This window comes from Drosophila subobscura, chromosome U, assembly GCF_008121235.1.
Source record: "Drosophila subobscura isolate 14011-0131.10 chromosome U, UCBerk_Dsub_1.0, whole genome shotgun sequence".
In the NCBI taxonomy this organism is placed as follows: domain Eukaryota; kingdom Metazoa; phylum Arthropoda; class Insecta; order Diptera; family Drosophilidae; genus Drosophila; species Drosophila subobscura.
This window is the reverse complement of record NC_048534.1, coordinates 9,231,743-9,253,154: the sequence shown is the minus strand read 5'-3', so window position 1 is coordinate 9,253,154 and position 21,412 is coordinate 9,231,743. Positions and strand designations below refer to the sequence as shown.

General features: G+C 46.9%; 5 protein-coding genes across 5 annotated transcripts; 2 read left to right on the top strand and 3 right to left on the bottom strand.

Moving 5' to 3' along the window:
* Nucleotides 1-1,044: 1,044 nt before the first annotated feature.
* LOC117901683 (thyrotropin-releasing hormone-degrading ectoenzyme) lies at nt 1,045-4,180 on the bottom strand. The gene is made up of 4 exons (XM_034812526.1): nt 3,520-4,180; nt 3,310-3,465; nt 1,882-3,244; nt 1,045-1,822 (listed from the first exon to the last, which is right to left on the bottom strand). The coding sequence occupies exons 1-4, from the start codon at nt 4,035-4,037 to the stop codon at nt 1,712-1,714; spliced, it is 2,148 nt and encodes a 715-aa protein (XP_034668417.1). The 5' UTR covers nt 4,038-4,180; the 3' UTR covers nt 1,045-1,711.
* Nucleotides 4,181-10,935: 6,755 nt separating this feature from the next.
* LOC117901140 (phenoloxidase-activating factor 2-like) lies at nt 10,936-12,128 on the top strand. The gene is made up of 2 exons (XM_034811783.1): nt 10,936-11,301; nt 11,370-12,128. Exons 1-2 carry the CDS (start codon nt 10,951-10,953, stop codon nt 12,126-12,128), a joined length of 1,110 nt encoding a protein of 369 aa, XP_034667674.1. The 5' UTR covers nt 10,936-10,950.
* Nucleotides 12,129-14,494: 2,366 nt separating this feature from the next.
* On the top strand, nt 14,495-15,926 carry LOC117900532. The gene is made up of 5 exons (XM_034810932.1): nt 14,495-14,629; nt 14,693-14,752; nt 14,817-15,215; nt 15,276-15,583; nt 15,648-15,926. Exons 1-5 carry the CDS (start codon nt 14,562-14,564, stop codon nt 15,905-15,907), a joined length of 1,095 nt encoding a protein of 364 aa, XP_034666823.1. The 5' UTR covers nt 14,495-14,561; the 3' UTR covers nt 15,908-15,926.
* Nucleotides 15,927-17,490: 1,564 nt separating this feature from the next.
* Nucleotides 17,491-18,980, bottom strand: LOC117901645 (retinoid-inducible serine carboxypeptidase). Its single transcript, XM_034812479.1, has 3 exons — nt 18,829-18,980; nt 17,860-18,771; nt 17,491-17,802 (listed from the first exon to the last, which is right to left on the bottom strand). The coding sequence occupies exons 1-3, from the start codon at nt 18,899-18,901 to the stop codon at nt 17,507-17,509; spliced, it is 1,281 nt and encodes a 426-aa protein (XP_034668370.1). The 5' UTR covers nt 18,902-18,980; the 3' UTR covers nt 17,491-17,506.
* A 245-nt stretch (nt 18,981-19,225) lies between these two features.
* LOC117901644 (retinoid-inducible serine carboxypeptidase) lies at nt 19,226-20,652 on the bottom strand. The gene is made up of 2 exons (XM_034812478.1): nt 19,633-20,652; nt 19,226-19,575 (listed from the first exon to the last, which is right to left on the bottom strand). The coding sequence occupies exons 1-2, from the start codon at nt 20,612-20,614 to the stop codon at nt 19,277-19,279; spliced, it is 1,281 nt and encodes a 426-aa protein (XP_034668369.1). The 5' UTR covers nt 20,615-20,652; the 3' UTR covers nt 19,226-19,276.
* Between the last annotated feature and the right edge of the window lie 760 nt (nt 20,653-21,412).

The window sequence follows — 21,412 nt, the reverse complement described above, 5'->3', positions numbered from 1 at the left end:
ACGACAGAAGGGAATGTGTCACATGAGAGTTAACCAAAAAATTCCTATTCATTGGATTAGAGTTTGATCGAAACATGTAGGTCTTTAGTTATAAACAAAAGAAATATTTGTACGAGTACTACTTGTGTGTCTTTTAAGCAGCGCTCGGCTCTGGCGATCTCGCTTGACTTCCTTTTGGTTCTGATTGTGAAACAGAACAATTCAAAGAAATTAATTACCGGCTGCCATATCGTGCATCATTATTGAGTTGTCAGCTGCATTCAGCAACTGCATTATGGGCGTTTCTGTCACAAAATTACCTTTTTATACTGTTGATTTTACAATAATTTTTATTTTTTACGTTTCGTAATTTTTTTTTGTGATTAAATACGGCATAAGACTTTTGTGTGTTTTTTGCGCCCACTGCGGTTGCTTTGGAGCGCTTTTTATTACAATGACAGAAAATAAATGGCAGCCTTAATGAGTTTTTCACTCAAAACAGGAGAGGGCAGGGCAGGCAGACCATCAACAAAGGGGAATTGAAAGAGACAGAGCGACCAGTCAGACCATTTAAATATGACAACAAAAAAAAGGCATTATGAAAGGATAAACCATATAAAAATGCTTTATAATAAATGCACAAATAATTGCACTCCACAGTCTAGGCCAATTATGGCGTGTTGATGGGTTAGTGAAGGACAATGGATTGATATCAGATCTGTGGCGAGCATAACCATATGACAGAGAGACCACGCTGATAAATCGGCTGTGCCCAGGCGCGGCCTACGGCAACCGCCTCGCCCTCCGACTTGTTGCAGCAAACAAAATTAATAATGCACAGGCCCCAATTTGATTTATAAATATTCGTCTTGCCCGCAGGCACCAAACGAAGTGCGGCCAAGAGCGAGGCAGTGGGTGAATGACCCACACAAAAAATGGTAATAAATTTTCCATTAAATTTAATTTGCATGGTTTTAGGCGGAATCAACTTCCGTCCGAGCGCTGGCCAAACCCACTGGCTCTGGGTTAAATTTCATAATGCGTAAAACATGATTTCCTGCCGTTCCTTTTCCTTTTCTTATATTATTCTTATTATTAAACTGGGAAGCGAACTTTTATGGGTTGGATCTTAAAGCGGCCTTAAAGCTGTCCTCGCGTTGCACTTAAGACAGTCGAGTGGCTGGCAGCTGCTGAGAGAAAGGGGCATGAAGTGTTGTGTAGTGGACTCCATTGCATCCGCATCCTGTCTGCAGTGTTAGGGGTCTGGCATTGTCTTTACCGCCTGCCGTTATGCGGAAAAGGAGCATCGATATTGTCCTTTACTTTTGCTCTCCCATCTTCGGTTCCACTCCTGCGAGCTCCACTTTTATTGTTATTTCGCCTGCATCATTATTTCAGTTGGCGCCTTGGCACTGCCAGGGCTGTAAGAGAGCTCCTTGCCTGGCTACTGTGGCGGTGTCCTTTGCCATTGTTCTGAAGCAGGAGGCAGCAAGGGCTGCCGCACTCTCCTGGCTGTTGTTTTTGTCGTTGTAGATAAAGATAAATAGTCTCAGATAACGCTCAGTTATTTGCAAACAAATACAATTGCGGTTCATTGATGGCGGTTTCATTTCGCCCCCGCTCCCCCTCCCCCGCTCCACAAAGACAGATGCGGTGGAGCAGCAGAATGGGAAGCGAATGGCTGCATGGCCCATTATTCTGCGGTTCCTGAATGGTCTCCCGTTGCCTGCGGTTAGTCTTCTTCCGAGGGTGCAGACTCCAGATTGTTCTCGACGAACACCAACTGGTCGAACGTATAATTGATGAACTCTGCATACCATTTGCCAGCATTGCTCAGCCATTTCTATAAAAATTGAGAAAGTAAAAAGAGAGAGTGAGCAAGGTTTTCGTATCAAATCTTACCGCAATGTTCATGGAACTCTCCGGAGACACGCCCCAGAAGCCGTTGGTCACTCCCACGACCAATGCCATTAGCGGTTCAAACTCATCCTCGTCGACGAGGTACTTGAGGACGTTCAGCGCGGTGGACCAACTGATCCGCTTGGTGTTCCAGAGAAACAGAGCATCGCTCACAATCTGAGCACGATTGAGTACGTGAATGCTTTGGTGATCCTTCGACAGAGCTTCAGCAATGAGATCCCAGTTCCTCTCGTCGTAGTTCACCCTGTAGTAGCCCATGGCCTGTACGTTGAAGATGATCCAGTCGTTCTCGGGCACGAAGACGTTTAGGTTGAACATCAAACTGTTGGAGGGAAAGAAGGCCTTCGGTGTGGTGTCACTGAAGTTCCGCTCACTCTGTGTAGTGTATGTCAGGGGAATCCACCAACGCTGCCTCTGTGACTCGTTGAAGGAGAAGTGGTTCTGAGTGAGCACCAAGCTGGTATTCCGTATCACATTCAGCACCGGATAACCGCTCTGCAGGATCCACGTGTCCATGATGGTCTTGACATCAGCGAACTCGGGCAGGGAGTTGGCACGATCGCAGCCCTCTTGAATGCTCGACAGAAACTGATTGGTGGTGCTGCTTGCGAATGCATACTGGTACAGATACCGATGGATGGCATTTTGGAAGGTTGTATGTCCCACCATACCCTCTGCCATGTGCAGCACGGATGTGGCCTTCTGGTAGACGTACGTCTTGGAGGCATTCAATTGTATATCCATGCTGGAAATGACAATGCCCCCGCTCTCTGTCTCGTGCATCAGGGACATCACGCGGTACTTGGCCAGAATTCTGCGACCAAGTCTTGGATACAAATGCTCAATGCCCAGAACTTCAAAGTAGCCGGTGAGGCCCTCCTTCAGCCAGACATCGGACCACCATGCGACGCTGATCAGATTGCCGAACCACATGTGAGCCATTTCATGGCAGATTATTTGCAGGGCTTGCAACCGCGGACGGGATGGCTCCAAGCCATCAGGCTCGTCGGTTTGCAGTATCAAGTCGCTGGAGTAGACCACCAGGCCCCAGTTCTCCATGGCATCGGTGTGGTAATTTTCAACCGCCAGCTGATCGATTTTGCTCAAGGGGAGCTCCATCTGTAGCAGCTCCTCAAAGTATTCAAGGAACAAAGGCGCCATTTGGGCGGCGAATGTGGTGAGTCTGAGATCGCTGGACTTGGCACAGGTGCGGAATAGAACGGGACTTGGGCCGCCAGTCTGGCTGAAAGTGCAGGTTAGATTGTTAATGGAGAAGGCCAGCAAGTAGGTTGGCATCAGTGGCGTCGTCTCGTGCACCGACCACACATAATCCTTCAGTGCCTTGCTATGGGGTTTGATAACAAGTTTGTTAGTCATTTGGGAGCACAATCAAATATTTAATTTACTTACTGCGCCAATACTGCTGTAACTTTCGTGTTGCTGAAGCTCTGGAAACGCTTGTGGTGGCCCAGGGTCACATTAAAGGTGGCCTTCAGGGCGGGCTCATCGAAACAGGGCATGGTATACCTCATGGAGTGTGGCTCAAAGTGGGTGAGGGAGTACCAGCTGGGCACAAAAAAGGAGCATTAGAATAGAGCTTTTGGTGCGTCAGCGACTTACCTCTTCTGCTGGGACTGCCAGTCCGTGGAGTGTGCCAAAAAGTAGCCTCCCCTTTTGTTCTCCGACATTGGGCGGCCGAACTCGATCGTCAGACTGTAGTACTTGCCCTGCTTCAAGTAGCTGTCCGCCTTCATTATCAGATAGTCCAACTTTCTATTGAAGTTAAACTCCAATATGGCCAACTTTTGCAGCGTGTACCATTCCTGAAGCTGAGTTTTAGCCAGCTTAATGCTAAAGTCATTGGCATGGAGCACCACCACATCTGTGGACTTGTGGACAAAGAATGAAATGTTCACAGCGCCCTCGTAGCCGAAGGGTATCGGGTGCGTGTTCTCCAGGCGGGTAAGCAAATGCAGTTCATAGTGAAAAGGCACCAACGCCGTTGGCAGTCGTGGACTGTCGTAGTACGTGGTCTTCACAGCAACAGCCGCTGGAGTGAGCGCCAGCAGGAGCATCAGGTAACAGATTGCGACATTTGGTTTGCCGATTCGGGGTACAACAGATGGCCATATCGACATTGCTGACTTCGGGTACACATCAAAACAATCGAACACAACAGCTCCAACTGTTGACTGCAACTTTGTGCGGGACGTCGCAAGAATTACACTTTTAAACAATTTTAATAACAATATTTTCGAGACATACAGAAATTTTATTAACAATTTGACAAGTTGAGAGTTAAAGAATTAAAAAGAATTTGTTCTCCATGGAATAGCGATGACAATTGGTTACAAAAGGGAATGGAATTCCATAAAACATCTTGTTGTGTGCTGGAAATCCTTCAATTATTATTTTTTAATCGAAAATTATTCCCTTTGGGGTCATGTTTTCAATGTTAGACGCACGGCAAGCCAGATTCTAACCAGATCTGCATCTGCACCCGTCTAATCATTGGAAATGCATCTAAATTGGTACAGCTATGTGAGCCTCGGAGTTTCGGTGTTATTTAATGGTCCAACCCCATTCCCAACGCGTGCCATAATCCGGGGCTTTGCCAGCCATCGGGTTGAGGGAAAGAGAGAGAAAAGTAAAAGTTACATTCCCAGATCGCCTGGCAGCGTCTTGACTTACTTTCCAGCTTTCACTTGTGGCCTGGGCTTGGCGGAAAGTTGTTCAACTTTTGCGCTACGTGCGCTTGCCGATTTGCGTATGTATCTGTGTATCTGTGTGGGGCGCAGGCTGGGTACGATTGTGCGTGGCCTCTGTGAGTGTCCTGGGCCGTGCGCCAAAAAGTATGTTAAGCACTTTGGTCTCAGTTTGCCGGCGCACTTTTGGCACACCCGTATCTGGCTTGCGATTTATACGTGCATGTAATATGTGTAATTTATGACTTGACAGGATGTGTGCGCTTAAATTATGTGCAAAATGCTCGCAAAGCCGCCACGGGCTTTTGGGGCTAAAAAATAAACTTTTTCCGAGCAAACTTTTTTCCACTTCCACTCCCGGGTTCCCGAATACTATTGACAGTCCGTTTGTTGTGGGTCTGTTGTGCTGTGCAACTGCATTTTCCACTATAATTACGCATATTTACATGTCAAATATCGATTGGCGCTTTCATATTCCCATTTGGGCAGGGATCTGGTCCGGGCTGTTGGCGGGGGAATGGAAATATTGCTATAAAATGGACTTCATGAGTAAAATACATATTTATACTTTCAATTGTGAGTACGTTAATGAAAGATGGATTCCCGTGAATATCGCGGATGGCTATTCCTATTTGCTGCTCGCACAATTTATTGTAAGATCACCCATGGAAATCCCTTCTCTTCGTAGCTAGCTCTGAGTCCACAGAGCAATGTCCATTGAGCCCCTTCTCAGAAATAACAAAGCCCAATCAGATTATGCCTTATGCCTCTTTGCATATCGCCTGCATGCTGTCCCTGTCCCTGTCCCTTTCCCTGGACACGCTCTCTCCCCCACGCATTTGTTCATCTCGATTCGGGCCCTAAATGAATTTTCATTTCCAATTACTTTACAATTTTGCTTTTGTGTGTGCCTGATGACTTGGCTCCTACCAGGAACACCCCCTTCACCCACCCCACAGTCAGTCTTTGTCTGCACTCTGCTGGCATTACAATTCGATTTCCTAATTTTCAATTTTACACGTTTGGCAAACACTCGAGTAGAACAACCCAGATCGAAAACAGGACAAGACCCGAGAGCTCAAAGCTGCCAGAGTGCTCATCCTCATCCACATTCACATCCTCATCGGTTCGGTCCGCCATCCGTATGCAGCCAGACACGGCCCAGAGAGAGTGAGAGAGAGAGAGAGAGAGAGAGAGAGAGAGAGAAAGACTTTTGAGAAATTTTAATTAAAATTGAATTTTCTTGCATTTAATTAAAAGCTTAGCTGGCGCGCATGAAAAATGAGAGAAGCCAAAGAAAAACTATTCTTGATGTGGATGCCGATGCCAAAGTGGATGCGGATGAAGGATGCGGATGTGGGCAGGACAGGGCAGGGCACCCGAGCAGAAGAGCGCCATGCACTCGTTGTTGCACCAGAGATATGAGAATCATCATCGTCAGCTGGCTAAGGCTAAGGCCAGGACATGCTGCACTCCTCCGCATCAGCAGCAGCTCCATCCTTGGCGAAAAACGGAAACGGAGCTGCAAATATTTTTGTCTGTTTGCCCAGCACCAGGCCGACCATCCTCTGTAGGTGTCCGTTCGTTCCTCACAGCCAACTGCAACACTGACAGCTCCTGTCAAAATAAGCACCTAATCTTTCTGCAGCAATATTGTTTGACAAGCAGGAGGACCAGACCCCACCCATTGTCCCATTTAAAGCTTAGGCAATTGGTTTCCACAAAAGACAATTGCTCCGAAATTTCAACCATTTTGCGGGTGGCTACGGCTACGGTCATGCCTGCCAATCGTCATGCCAATTGGGTTTTCGTCTGCGGCCGGGTAATTAAGCTCCGTACCAGAGAGCCAAAGAGTGGCCCGAAAATTGTTTATGCCGCAACATTTTCCAACATTTCCGGCCACGCATATGCACCGCAAATGCAGCACGGAAAGCCGCACGAATAGTCTCCTAGGAGGCGGCCACACGGAAAGGCATTCTCCAGGCAATTTTTGTGCAGGCTGCGATAATTTCTAATTGAACGAAATGAGCCAGACAAGAGGGAAAACGTTTCATTTAACCAACAAACAATGGAAAAATGAGATTCAATTTCTTCATGAAATTATGAGTATTATTAATTAGCTTTAGTTCTAGATGATATATTGATAGGAGGAGGGACTCGGGTATGTATTTCATTGTACCAACCATCGATCTTATGAAATCTCCTGATCCGCAACTAGTCTTAGCCCAAGAAACTTACTCCTTCAGGCTTTGCATCTGCCTTTGTGCCAGAACTCTTTGTACTTCAGCTGCCCCAAGGACTTCCCCCAATCAATGCATAGTTGATATTCCTTGGGTATTCTGTGTCTTACCCTCAACCGACACACACACACACAGAATGTTTCACAACCTCCGCTGCTGACCAGCTGGGCAACCGAGCGATCAATGGCCGCCCAACCTCCTCCGCTATGCTGTGGCTGCAGCCACATAATTGTTTTAAATTTTTCATAAATTCCTTCGCAAAATGTAGCACGATAAAAATGCTTACCGACTGGCCGGGCTGTAGGTAAATTTTCGACCCGAGACTCCTTGAGATACTGTGACCAGCTAACAGCAACCAGCTACCAGAGAGCAACTAGCTTCAGCGGTGGCATAAATAGTTTAATATAAAATGCAGACAAAGGCCTGGACCTGGGACTGGGCTGGGTGCCCATGGGATACCCATGAGATGGATAGTTTGTGGAGCCCTCGGACCCACAGCCAGCATTTCTTTTGTCTTGTGGCCAGAGGGAAAATATTTAATGCACCCACAATATTTTGCTTGGCTGGCAAGTGATAATGCAACCGCCTTGAACTGCAAAAATGGAAGCCCCCATCCATGGGACCTCGTCTTGGCCATTGGCAGGACAACAAAGGACGTACAAGGGGCGTGCCGCTAGTCGTCAAAGCAGCACAAAGTCTGCCCTGCTCCGCCCTTCTGCTGGCACTTCTGATTCGCTTTTTATATGCATATTCAACAGTGTGGAAATAATAAAGCCAACTTGTGCCGACAGTTATAGTTGCTTGTACACTTGTCTAGAGACAGTGGAGCGATGCCGGAAACAGGAAGCACTCATTGCCGGCCCAGACTACTGCAGCAGGAGGACAAGAGCCCCAGCAAAGTCGGCGACGATGGAAAAGGAGACCTTCGACATTTGACTCTTTTCCCTCCCGCCCCATTCGCTGGACTGCATCTGGCTTTCAATGCATTCTCGTAAAATGTATAGCCTGGAGTGATAATAGTACTCGATGATGTTTTTTTATCGTGGGCTTCTTTCTCGCTTGCTTTAAGTGCTATCCAGTGTTCAAGGCTTCAAGAGAACTGCTTGTCATGATAGCTAAAGTCCAACTAAACCACTCATTCCCCACCAATGGAAGGAAAAACCCAGCTAGTGGTTTTCATATTCTATTTTTCTCGTTGAATACTTTGCCATTTTTCGCACAATTCATAAATTTGAGACTGACATAATTAAATGTACATTTTCTTACAAGATGCAAACCCAAGCCAACATTTAGCTAATTTGCCATTCAAATCATGCTCCAATCGAAGCCATCAAACCCTGCATGCCTGTCAAATGAAATTGAAAGTGACATTTATGACACAGACATTGTCATCATCAGCATCATCATCATCATCATCATCATCGGCGCCAGAGTCAGAGTCAGGCTTGACGTCATTCTGCAGCAGGTCTGTCTGCCTTCTGGCATTGATTTGAATTCTGTCAACAAATCCGCAACACGAACAACTGACAACTGCTTAGGTGAGGGCGCAACTGATTTGCCAACTCATTTTGCCGGCAGACAGCAAGCAAATTTAATTGTTGTCAATCTCTGACAGACCCAAATTAGAGCTAGCTGCCTCTTGTTTTATTCTGATTTGTCTCTTGGCAAGCCGCACGTTAATTTCTGCATGTCTGGAATAAACACAAGAATTTCGAGAAGAGTAAAAATAAAAGGTTATCTGTCATCTCTGGCTGTCTCTCCTTCCACTCTCTCTCTCTCTCTTCTTGCGTTCTTTCTTTCTCTGAAGTTCTTTGTCAATGTCATGGGGAGGAAATTGCTCTCCACCTTGTCCAACATATCCTGCGGCCTATTTCCATTCTATTGACATTGCTTTGTTCTCCTCTGTGTGCACTTTCAATTTGTAGCTGCTTTCTTTTTCTGCTGCTCCTCCTCGGCATTGCCATAATTATTACTCTAGCTCCTCGTTCTGCAATTGCACTGTGAATGTCCACCCCTTCGTGCGGTGGTTCCCCGCTATGTGGCTTGTCACGCGAATGTTTCGTGTCAGATTTTCGCTGCTGCCCGGCTACTTTTCTGCAGGAAATGTATATAATGTTTAAATGTATTTCAACCCATGCAGTTTGCCATATTCTTCATTTACATTGGTGTGTGCGCGCCGCAGTCGTGTTGTAGTGGAAAGCCGCGTGGCACGTCCAAAGTCCCTTGCAGGAAGACTGCCTCGCCTGTCCACCGCCGACTGACCCATGCTACAACTCATTTTTGCCAGAGAACTCAGACGAGTTGCACAGCACAGTGGTCTGTGGGTCATTGAATGGCGAGACCTGGAAAAGTTAATAAACCCAAGCGATATTTTCATTATTTTGTAATGCTTTCAATTGGGTCCTAGATACTTTCTGTTTTCCAGATTAAATCATTAGCGAATTTATTAAGAACAGCAAAAAAGCATCCAGATAAATCAATGATTCTATCTCCCGTTTGCGAGCTTTTAAAGTAAACTCAAACATTATTTTCAGCACTTGGAAAATTTGAATGTTTCATTGATTTTTCCATGCCAAAATTTCGACAGCGTTCTCCGGAATTCTATATTTTTTTTATAGAATCCAGAGTAAAGCTTTATTTCTTTTGAAAGTTTTAAAGGAAAGTGTATTTCGAACCACAGTGTTGCCTCTGCTGCACGTTCGGTTGGTCGCATGCTATATTTTTCAATTTGTAAACATATCCTGAGGTGCAGGCGCTGAAAGCCAGGCTGAAAGGGCGGCATTAGCCAGCATCTGCCACTGCTGGGCACGCCCACGTCGGGCTCTGTATGAACTGCATTTCGCTCATTTGTTTGGCGTGTATTTCATGTCAACTTAATGTTTATTAGAAAACGTCTCCTGAAATGGTCCAGACCGAGACCTGGGCCGGGACCAAGGAGGCAGCCAGACTCCAGCGGCTGTCAACGGACACAACCCTTACCCCCGGCACAGTGAAACTCATTCATCAGGCACCGGATCCGGGATGCCAGCACCCAAAACAGTTTTTAATACACAGTTTTGTGTCCTTTTTTCTCTCGCTAAATGCAAAGCAGAGCCAAATTGAATATACAGAAGTTGCTTTTCTGTTGGAGGTAGCTGCAGGGTATTTAATCTGTCTCTAGCTCTCCGTTATGACAGTTCCGACAGCAGCTCCGGCAGGAGTTAGCTTTGACGACAGTCGTGGGCAGGCGGCAGGTGGAGTCCTTGACTTTCCTTCTCTCACTTTCAGCACTAACATTCTCCAATGAACTTTAATATACAATAAACTTGTACTATGAAATGAATGGGGAAGTATTTTCACTATGGTTGTTGGAAGACAATGATCGACAGAGAATATATTTCACATAATTGAGCCCCAACCTTTCGAAATTGTCGCTTTATGTCGTGCAATAAAAAGTATACAAATTAAGTAGAAACTTGAAAGAAAAATAAACAAAAATGGTTTAACTGAAAAATTAATAGAGAAAGCAATGAAATGTTTTTCCCATTAGACATACAAATTTTAATAATTTCGGTTTCATTTACTATAACTCTTTCTCCGGCAGATCAAACATTATTGAACCACTGCCTTCCATCTGTGATTCTCATACATTATTTATAAATATATTTATTTTTATATACGCTGAAAATAAAACCGGCTTGATAAGAATGCTTCTCACGGATCCTGAAGAGCTCAAAGCAAGATTATAATTCGAATATATATATAACTATAAACGATTTTATGTGCACTCAACGAAAAGGAGACACAGTCATAATTAGATTCAAAATTCGGTTTAAAATGCAAACATCTCAAAAAGAAAGACAAATAAATGTAATTTGTTCTAAAAAGTAGTTTGTAAAATCAATATTTTCATCCATGTCAAAATATTGAAATTGTAGTGCTGTTTTTTCTGAGTGTAGTGGTGCTTGGAGAGCTTGGAGCAGATGAGTTAAATGGTTGATTGTTATGCGGAGTTAGTACTTGTCGAACTCTGTCAACGAATCGTTGTGTGCCTCCTCGGAATTTCATATTATATTCATATTGCTTATTCTTTACTCAGTGATAACCTCACCGATTGATTAAGAATAATGAGTTCAGCTGGAAAGTTGGGGCCTGTGCTGATGCTCTTCGCGTTGATCCTGCTCAGTTCGGCATCTGCTGAGGAAGAGGATTATGAAGAGTCACTTGACATTGTATTTGGTAAAAAGGAGTCAACCCCTCTAACCACCCGAACACCAGAAACAACAACGACAACAACAACCACGACAAAGCAGCCGTTGACTCAAGTGAAGCGGTGTGGAATGTTCAAGGAAAATGTCTGCGTTAAGCGCACTGAGTGCGCGGAAACGGCCAGCAACGTTCGAAAGATAATCATCAATTTGCGAGAGTCCTCCAGTACGTGCCACTATCTGGAGGCCTGCTGTCGTCCCGAGGATAGGGTGAGGAACACAAATCAAAAGACATATTGGCCAACGTTGACTGACTGCGTTCTCCATTGCAATTGCAGCATAAAGATATCATCAATCGCGAGCCTACGACTGACAACAGTCAGTGTGGTGTGAGCAATGTGGATGGCATATACATGACCGTAAGGGGAGGAAGCCTGCAGACTAGCTTCGGGGAATACCCCTGGGTGGTGGCTCTATTTAATGACAAGCACAATTTTGTCTGCACTGCCACTTTGATCGCCTATGATGTGGTCTTGACAACGGGGACCTGCGTGGATGGCGAAGGGCAGCTGACGGTGAAAGCCGGTGACTGGGATCTGATGACAGAAAAAGAGTTTGTTGGCCATGTCAGCCTTAGGGTCAAAACTCCAATCCTGCACGAGAAATTCAATTGGGACTCAGCTCAAAACAACATTGCCCTGCTGATCCTGGAGAGTTCGTTTCCCACTCTGCGGCACATTACGCCCATTTGTTTGCACGACGGGGACACCGAAATCTTCTATGAGAAGTGCTTCATCACGGGCTGGAAATCGAGGTCCATTGGCCAATGGAGGGACATAGTCGTCAAGGTGGACATGGCCATAGACAGTGGATCCTGCTCTGTCAATTCCATCTCGACGGAAATATGCGCCATTGAAAACAGCACCGAGCCCATCTATGCACGCGGAGCACCACTGGTATGTCCAACCGACACCAGTATTCACCATCTAATTGGCGCCTGGAGTACCCGAACGAATGGCAAGACTCATTTCACTGATGTCAGGCAATATTGTCGGTGGATTCGCAATAAAGTAAAACCTTTTGGCATTTTCATTTAGAAAACTCAATCCAAAATGTATCAGCACTTTTAAGGGTAATGGAATAGAATATTTTTACCTCTAACCAATTAATTTTATTGCACAAAGGAGGACAACTCATAAAACAAACCTTTAAGCATAAAGTCAATCAAAGCGCCAAGTTGGTACACTAAATTTAGACCTAAATCAGGGATCCCTACTATGCTTTAGGTCTTTCGTTTGGCAACTTTAAATCACGGTAATTACATTAAGCGGAATTTTCTGCTCTCTGCACTTATTTTTCCTGTTTCAGGCCACATCAGAACCGCATGTGGCGAAATTAACGCCAGCGAAGCGCATTACGGTGCGGCATCCTGTACTCACCGCCTGCCTGCCCCGCTCGCAGCCTTGCGGCTGCCGGAATGTGCGACTCCTTACACAATAGCCCCCCCGCAGATAGGCACACCCGCCGAGGCATTTCGTTATTTTTTTACTCCCCTTTACTCTGCCGCCGCTGCTCACACACACAAATGTTTATACATTAGGAACATTTGTGCGAATGCCTCCTCGGCGTTGCTCGGCGCTCGACATCGTCACAGGTGCTGATTATATTGAAAATTATTAGTGAAACATTGCAGCAGCATCACAACAGCGGCAGAGGCAGAGGCAGCAGACTCCTGTGGAGCTTTTGGTGAGTCAACGGGAAACGAGTCGGCTCGGGGCTGCTGGGGCTTGGTCGCTGCATGTGGGCTATAAAAATTGATTGCATACTTTGCGGCGCGCCAAATGTACGTTGACTGGGACGACTCTTTGCCATGTGTGTGACGTGCTTGTGTGTGTATGCTAGTTATCTTAATGGGTAAAGCTCTATTCCGAGCAAGTTTATAAAGAATATTCCACAAAGATTTTCTTACTCCAGATACATAGAGGTGTACTTATGGATGTGCTCATGAGACACGAGACGGATATACATATGTAAGTAAAAATAAACATGTACGAAATCTTTTGATCTAAAAGTGATAATTATATTTCAAACTTGAATCTGAAATTTATATTTACATATGTTTAAGATGGAACTGCTTGGAACCCTGCCCAACTTGGAACTGCCTAGAACGGAACGAAGAACATTTTTTGGTGCAAATGCAAATGCTGTAAGCTAATTTTACATTGCAATTTCTAACAGAAGAATTCTTAGCAGCAGCGCCGTTAACAGCCCAGATTAACAGCCCAGATCAACAGCCAGATACCGCGCTCCGCTAACAGCCTGTTGAGCTCCGCCTCCCGTCTACAGCTCTGTTAGTGCTCTCACGATCAACACGGCTCCCCAGCGGCCTTAGCTTGTGCGCTGGAATACTCATCAGCTGGCTGTAAACGATGCATTGACTGCACGTGGATCTTACATGTATGGTAAATATGTGAGGCTGCACTGCTTTGTATACGCGCTGAATTTATTATAAACAAAAGCTCAGGACTAATCAGGACTAAAAAATGGTCCTATATTTTTTGAATAAATTACAAACCTGCAAAATGAAAATCCAATTAATTTGCCAATTTATCGTAGTCAGCATCCGTCAATAAAACTTTTCTAGCCTTTTAAAATAGATAATAAATAAGAAATCCATCTGTAGTTTCTCTATAATAAACAATTACATTTTATACATTTTCCAGTTAACATCAGAAGCGAAGCCAGCAAGCTTGCACTTGACTCCACTGCGCTGTACTTGACAATAATTTGAAAACAGATGATGTGCACACAATAAAGTGTCAAATATCAGCACACATCATCGCATCGGGAGGCCATCAACATGACTCGATGGGAATCGATGGGAACGGGGAATTCTCGTTCATAAATAAACCCAAACGTGAGCAGTGCCAAGAAGCGTACAACCGAAAAATGAAGTAAAAAATTGACAAAAATTGATTGAGCACATGAAACAGGGTTCGGGGAGACATGGGCTGTGGAATCAAGGAGCACAGATGGAATACCATGGGACAGGGACAACATTGAAAAGTTTACGCTTGTCAGCCCCTGGAGCCAACTCCATCTCCGCCTCCGACGCGACGACGACGACATTCTTCGCTTAACTTTATCAGACAATTTTTCACCTTTAAATTATTTTGGACGTTGACTTTTTATTGTCTCCCCCCCGAGACGAGGGGATGGCATTGCCGTTGACATGCCATCTAATCTATTTTAACGCTTCGAAGCAACATATTTGTATACTTTTCACGTTTGCCGCTGCAAAGTTTTGGGGCTGGAGGCAAAGCAAATACACGCATGTCGCGAAACTCTATCAAACAATTTGTAAATTGTGACAAAGAATACGTTATTCTCTCTAACTTTCACTCTCTCACTGGCTTTGTTCAACTTGTTTGAACATTTTCACACAGAAAATAAAACACAAACAAGCTACAAAGCTACACACAAAAATATTCAACAAATATTCAACAGCTAAAAACTATTCCCCACTCAACATGTTCAGCGATAATTTGCTCTACTCCTCTACTTTTGGTAGGATCAGCCAGACAGATTTCTCCGTGGAGTAAGTTCAGGCGAAACAAACATTGAGATCAATGTCTAAATGACAACAAAAACCAACCCACAGAAATGTCGGGCTGGAAGAGGATAGCGAGCTATGGTTCAGCTTGGAAGGGAAGATGTCGAGGTGAGTTTAGGCTAGAGTAATAAATAAACAATCTCATACATGGTGCCGGTTCCTCGCCTTCAAGGACATCCCTGCTCGTGCTGGACTACAAGCAGTTTATCGCTGCCCGACGCATTCAGACCCACTGGCGTGGGTATCTGGTACGAAAGTGGCAGCATCTGCGCTGGGTTGCCACCATCAACATTCAGCGCTGGTGGCGTGGGTATCGGGCGCGCTGCCACATGTCCCTGAACATCGAGAAGCGCCTGCAGGATTGCCTTGTGGAGCACTACAACCGCTCGGCCATCAAGATCCAGGCGCTCTTCCGTGGCTGGTGGATCAGGAACACAGTGCACGACTCGAACACTTTGCGCCGCATGCAGACCTCTGCCGCCGAGGATCTGCTGCACTGCGTGGCCTTCCAGCTGCACCACTTGATGCAGACACACGAGCTACCGGGTGTCTACTCGCTGCGACAGTCTGAGTGAGTAACCAAGGAAGAGTTCACCCACTATGATCTTATTGCACTGTTACCCTCTTCCAGTTGTCTATCGCAAGTCGAGAAAATAACAGCCAGCATGGTGTTCCGCTTCTGCAATGGCAGTATGCTCAGTTTGATGTCACGCCGCGCAGCCCTGGGGGAGGAGCGACGCCGATTGTTCCAGAAATCGGAATACACGACTGCCATACCCTATCGCGGGCCCAATTTCAATGCGGCTTGCCCTCCGCAGGACGACGTCCCGCAGCTGGCCAAAGCGATCGTGGACAATCGCATATTTAAGGTCATAATTGAGTTCGAGAAGTCCCTGGTGAATCCGACTGTGCATGAAATCCAGCAAAATCAAGCCGAACGTAAGGCCAAAAAGATATCTACGCCGCTTTCCATAACTAAATTCCCACTCCTGGCTTCCCTCAGGCAAACGAAGATTGTTCCTGGAGCAGGTACGCGCCAAGAGGCTGGCAACTACGCAGAACTTTTGCGAATATGTCATCAAGAATATGCGAAAATGGAAAGTGTGGAACGGACAGAAAGTCACACTCAAAAACGACTTGTTTCGAGATGCGGAAAACCTCGAGAACTTCTTCAACGAAGCGGGTCATCTGCTGGATGAATTGGTGACTTGTCGCTGCAGGCGAGACAATGCCCACAAGGGTCAGTGCTATCCCATCGAATAAATTGTGAGTGTAAGAGCTACGAGGAGCTCTCTCAGCCAAGGGAGAGACTTTAACTCTCTTGCTGTGTGGCATCTGTGGAGCATGTGCATTTGACTGTTAACTAATTAGCCCCCAATTATTCACCTTTGTTTTCCGGAATTTGCTCTTTGTTTTTCTGCACTCGCATTTTTCTCGCATCTTGGGGGTGGCAGCAAGCATTTTTCTTGTAAGAATTTTCCTTTGTTTTTAGAAGACATTTAATTTATTTTACCCTTGGCCAGAGCCACAAATACCCACATGCGACATACATCAGCAATTTGTGGGCTGCGTGGCAAATCCTGGCATGCTTTACCTTTGGTATAAATATTTGACATGGCTACAATAGCTCGATCTGGCAAACGTGGCAGTCACACAACCCATCGGAGCTGAACCCACGGGGGGGAGCTTGTGGCATACGTGCAGGCGCATTATCCACATACTTGAAGCGGTGCGGATTCGGTGCCCCAATCCTCCTGCTACGTGACTCCAGGCTCTGGCTAGAGGTCGTCTTGCCAAATTAGATTTGCCTATAATTAATATGCACGATATGTGGCGCTAAGTTGTGTGAAAATTACTTGGGCGTTGACGTGCCGGTGCGTGGTTCGTGTGGAACGCGAATAGAAAAACCATCCACAGCCACACACAAGCGGGAGCGAAGCTGCGAGCCTTGCGGCAATTGTTATTTGATTACAATTTTCTCCCCTGTAAGTATTTCGTAATTAGTTGTTGATGACAGAGTAGACGTGAGTGATAGTAGCACGAAGAGTCATGTGAAAGTATCCACAAAAAATTAATTTTATTAAATGCAATACAATAAATAATGTTTGGTTTTTTACCTACTTCGATTTGTGATTCGTTTCGTGTCTTACATAAATCATTGACAAGAAAATATCAGCTATAGATAATTATTTGTGTTCCAATAAAATTTCTAATACAAATTCCGAAGGCGTTCTTTTGCCTTTTGGTTCGTTGTCTTTTCTCCATTCTCCTGCCACTCCGCTGGGATGCTGCCATAGACGAACTTTTAAGTTTTTAATTAATTTGTTTTGCTGCGGTTCCCGGGCCGAACGCTCCTTTCTTGCTCCCTCGGCCTCGCAATTGCCGCCTTCTGCTCATTTTTCTTTCGACGGCAGGGAAAAAAAAGGTTAAGTGGTTTCATTTGGCAAACATTTACCCAGACCCAGACCCAGAGCCAGAGCCAGACCCTGCTCTCCCCCCCACAGCCACTCATCAATGCCCAAGTGTGTAAGAGTTTTAATAGGCTTTTGTGTGGAAAATAAATTGATGCGGTGCACCTGTAAAATGCCCTAACAATGGAGCAGAGAGCAGAAGGGAAAGTTGGGGCACGCCAGACGAATGTCTGTCCGTGGGGTGCGGCGAACCGCACGGCAACCAGAGATGGAATGGAGCGGCAACCGAATTTGAGTTAATTTCGAGTAAATTGTTAGAAAATTGTTTACCCCCAACTGCGGCAGGGTTGTGGCCTTGTCATAAGAATTATGCCATTTAATTAGAGTTATTCTGTGGGAGGTTAACACACGCACAAATCGATTTTACTTTAATGATTGTACAAAGAAACTTTCATCCAAAGCTGGTAAAATAACGCAGGATGTGGGCCATAGCCGCTGGGTTCTCCTGCTGCACCAGATGCCCCGCTCTATAGACCCAGAACATGCTCAGGCCACCGCCGTGCTTCTCGTAGCCCTCGAGCATGCCATCGATGCGGAACGACTTGCGGGTAGATCCGGCATACTCAGCCTTGCGGCGCCACCGCATGCGGTTGATCCAGTTGACGGTGCCCGGGGTGGCGCAGAGCAGATCCAGAATGCCAGAGTAAACGCCCACGCGGATGGATGTCTCGTCCAGCAATCGTGTGACTGCATAGAAAGTGTATTAAAGGTATTGTTATGGCTAAAGATTGAGCTGAGTTTCACCTATGTGTATCGCAGGTCGAAAGATTTCGCTGCCCAGATGCATGAAGACCGTGGCATTCTGCAGCATCCACTCGGGCATGTGGCTGAGGCCCAGCACCTCCGTCACATTGGAGCGCATAAAGTCGCTCAGCTTTGGGTCCTCGCCATACCGATAGACCTCATCCAGGTGGACCCTCCGTTGCGTGTTGTACAGAAAGACGCCGTCTGTGTACGCGCCAATCACGTCCTGAATGGTGGAACCCTTTTCCAAGGCTCCAATCCACTTCTCGGCATACACGAGGCCAGCTATCTGTGCGGCCACGCGAGATATGTTGCGATATCCATCATCGTCCACGATGCCAAGCTGCAGGAGGAAGGGCGCGTAGGCCAGAATGCTGTCCAGCGGGGAGGTCCAGGGATTCCCCACAGCCACCGACTCCAGGCGACACTTCAACTGCCCGCGCTGCCGGGCGAGATGGAGCTCGAGGGCAAACTCCGGTGCCATCTTGCCGCCGTAGCTCTCCGAGAAGATGTGCAGCGGAACGGCCTGAAACTGCGGATACTTGCGGAGAAACACCTGCATCAAGCTGACCAGATCTCGGGCGATCTGTGAGTTGTTCCTGGCGTACCGCCCGTGCGACTCCACGTAGCTGAAGCCCGTTCCCACGGGACTGTCGATGAAGAGCACATTCATGTGCTGCACCCAGTTGGTGTCGCGCGGACGTCCCTCGATGTCGATGGCCCCCAGCTGCTCGAAGACGCCGCAGCCCGAGGAGGCCACGCCGGGTCCACCCTGCAGCCAGATGACCAGTGGCCGCTCCGTAAATGCGCTGACATTGGCCGTGGTGTAGTGCAGCCAGTAGAACAGGTGAGCGCCTTTTCGCACCTCCACATAGTCCCAGTCCTGAGCGCCGGGTCCCAGCCCCACTCGTCCTAGGGCGGGTCACTGGATTACAGTTACTGGAAACACTCTCCACGTGGCAAACTCACCCTCCACCCAGGACAGGCACTGCAGGAGCAGCAGGCCACATGTCCAGACACCGATCTGACTATAGAGCTGCATTCAACGTCTTCTGGGATCTATCTGCGAGCTGTGTGTACGTTCTGCTGTGTCTACAAATGCGCACTGAAACGAGCTGCAGCTTTCGGCCAATTGCTATTTATAAAGTGGGAAATTCCGTGCTTTTTTTGGTAAACAATTGGCCATCGCTGGAGAGAGTTCGTGAACCACATACACACTTAATTCAACCTCATTTATTGGCGGGTTCTTCTGCCATAAGGTAAACATTGACCCCCGGTCGTGCCGCCTTTTTGTTTACACTCACAGACCGGACGGAGGCCGGATGGGCATCTGGCAGTCGTACCCCAAAAGAGATGCCACGCTGGCTGCAGATGGATCTACATTTATTAAGTTTACCCCAGACTATGTACTCGTAATTTATTCGCTGTACTGTGTCACAGCTTTCAGGACATACTGCATGGCTGTGGGATTGTCGGCGGGTGCCTGGTGCCCGGAGCGATTGATCCAGTACATGCCGAACCGACCGCCGATCTTCTCGTAGCCCTGCAGTCTGTCGCCGACGAAGAAGGGAGTGCGCCGAGCCTGGAGGTACTCCTCCTTGTCGCGCCAGGCCCAGTCTTTGATCACGGCCAGGGTGGCTGTGGTGGGTACCAGCGAATCCAGCTGACCCGAGAAGATGTTGATCCTGATCGAAGTTTCATTCAGCAGACGAGGAACTGAGACAAGAGAAAGGTTTACAGATGGAATGCTCCACATTATCCGATGAAACTTACTCGTATTTATCTCCGACTTGAGTCGATCGCCGTGCAGTGTGATGAAAACATCCATGACCTGGGCCTTGTAGATGCTGCCGTTGATCTGCAGGGCATCGCTGATGTTCTCCTGCATGAAGCGGTTGAGGTCATCCCCGTAGCCATAGGTGCGATCCTCCTCCGGATCGACATGGGTTTGCGTGTTGTACAGGTAGACCTCGCCAGTGAGGTTCTGCATGAGATCGAACCACTCCAGATACTCATCCGTTGCGGTTTCAAACAGGTGCAGCTTCAGGGCGAGAAGGATCTTCTCCTCCTGTGCGTCGATCAGCTTGGCCCCGTCCTCATCGATCAGGCCATTCACCAGCATATACTTGGAGTGCTCGCGACTGATGTGCCGCGTGGATATCCACGGATTTCCCATGCTCACGGACTTCAGGGTGTTGGGCTCTGCCAGCTCGCCGTTCCTCATGGCCAGATCCATCTTCAGGGCCAACGCTGGAGCCATTTTGCCGCCATAGCTCTCCGTGAAGATGTGCAGCGGCACGCTCTTGAACTCCTTGTGCGACTTGTAGAAGTACAGCATGAAGGTCATTAGGTCATCGGTGAGCTCCTCGTTGTTAGCCACCAGCAGACTTGTGTTGTCCACATAGCTGTAGCCCGAGCCCACGGGACTGTCGACGAACAGCAGATTCACATGCTGCACCCAGTTGCCCTCGCGTGGCTCTCCGTGCATGTCCACGGGTCCCAGCTCCATGAAGTTGCCCAGCGCCGAAGAAGCGCCACCCGGTCCGCCCTGCAGCCACAGCACTAGCGGACGCTCCGTGTAGTGGCTGACATTGGCCGTGGTGTAGTAGAGCCAGTAGAACATGTGCGCACCCTCCCGCACGTCCACATAGCCCCAGTCCTGATCGCCTGGTCCGAATCCCTTGCGAGCCGTCGCCATTTCTCCCACACTGACCAGCGCCAGGACGCACAGGAACATAGAGGAGCCCCACACCATTCTCGATTATCCAGCGGTCCGATCGCACACAGAATGATTCCAGCACTGAACTCTTTCGCATCACAGATGCTGCTATTTATTGGCCGGGCCCCCACAACAATTACTTCGTATTATTTTTGCCGCTCTTTTATGAAGTGCCAATTGACATGGGTGACCGTGAAAATTAAACACACTCTTTGACTAGACGAATTGCTTTTTATTTAACGTAATTTGCCATCGGTGTAGGGATGCTCAAGGCATTCGTTTAAATTAAATATGGAGTAGGGTGCTCCAAGGCGACCATGTCTATCCCCAGGGTGCGTTCTTCTCCTGCAGTGTTTACTTTAACCCCATGGAAAGCACGAGCAAAGCATCCTAAATTATAAACAAATCTCTGCCTCATTTTGTGCACAGATATTGCTGGCTTTCACTCAACTGATCTGTGATTTGTGTGTTCTTAGTCGTATATTAAGAATGGTTCAAGGACGCCAGTCCTTAAGAGTTATTGACCTGACGACTATGATTCTTATTCCTAGCGGCATCTCTTCTCGACTATTACCATCAAGGTTCCATCAGGTTTTTTCTGGTCACCAGAAATGCTTCAACTGCAGCTGCAATCACTGTCATTTGACAGCGTTAGTTACACACTTTTAATCTCAAATAAGTGCCACAGGCTATGGATATTTATCCACACTTTTGGGGATATTTACCTGATGAATTGTACATTAAAAATATTTAACCAGCGACGCATTTGCATTCCCATCAGTGATTTAATTTCCTTCATAACTTTTCTCAGCACAAAAATATGCCGCTATCTTT

Bases quoted from the DNA above. Each gene is read 5' to 3' on its own strand.
- LOC117901683 (XM_034812526.1), bottom strand. From the start codon at position 4,037: ATGTCGATATGGCCATCTGTTGTACCCCGAATCGGCAAACCAAATGTC. The intron at 3,466-3,519 runs GTAAGTCGCTGA...TTTTGTGCCCAG, and splicing joins TGGCAGTCCCAGCAGAAGAG to CTGGTACTCCCTCACCCACT. The intron at 1,823-1,881 runs GTAAGATTTGAT...CAATTTTTATAG, and splicing joins AGAGTTCCATGAACATTGCG to AAATGGCTGAGCAATGCTGG.
- LOC117901140 (XM_034811783.1), top strand. From the start codon at position 10,951: ATGAGTTCAGCTGGAAAGTTGGGGCCTGTGCTGATGCTCTTCGCGTTG. The intron at 11,302-11,369 runs GTGAGGAACACA...TTGCAATTGCAG, and splicing joins GCTGTCGTCCCGAGGATAGG to CATAAAGATATCATCAATCG.
- LOC117900532 (XM_034810932.1), top strand. From the start codon at position 14,562: ATGTTCAGCGATAATTTGCTCTACTCCTCTACTTTTGGTAGGATCAGC. The intron at 14,630-14,692 runs GTAAGTTCAGGC...ACCAACCCACAG, and splicing joins CAGACAGATTTCTCCGTGGA to AAATGTCGGGCTGGAAGAGG. The intron at 15,216-15,275 runs GTGAGTAACCAA...ACCCTCTTCCAG, and splicing joins TACTCGCTGCGACAGTCTGA to TTGTCTATCGCAAGTCGAGA.
- LOC117901645 (XM_034812479.1), bottom strand. From the start codon at position 18,901: ATGCAGCTCTATAGTCAGATCGGTGTCTGGACATGTGGCCTGCTGCTC. The intron at 18,772-18,828 runs GTGAGTTTGCCA...GACCCGCCCTAG, and splicing joins GTGCCTGTCCTGGGTGGAGG to GACGAGTGGGGCTGGGACCC. The intron at 17,803-17,859 runs GTGAAACTCAGC...CTTTCTATGCAG, and splicing joins TCGACCTGCGATACACATAG to TCACACGATTGCTGGACGAG.
- LOC117901644 (XM_034812478.1), bottom strand. From the start codon at position 20,614: ATGGTGTGGGGCTCCTCTATGTTCCTGTGCGTCCTGGCGCTGGTCAGT. The intron at 19,576-19,632 runs GTAAGTTTCATC...CTCTTGTCTCAG, and splicing joins CAAGTCGGAGATAAATACGA to TTCCTCGTCTGCTGAATGAA.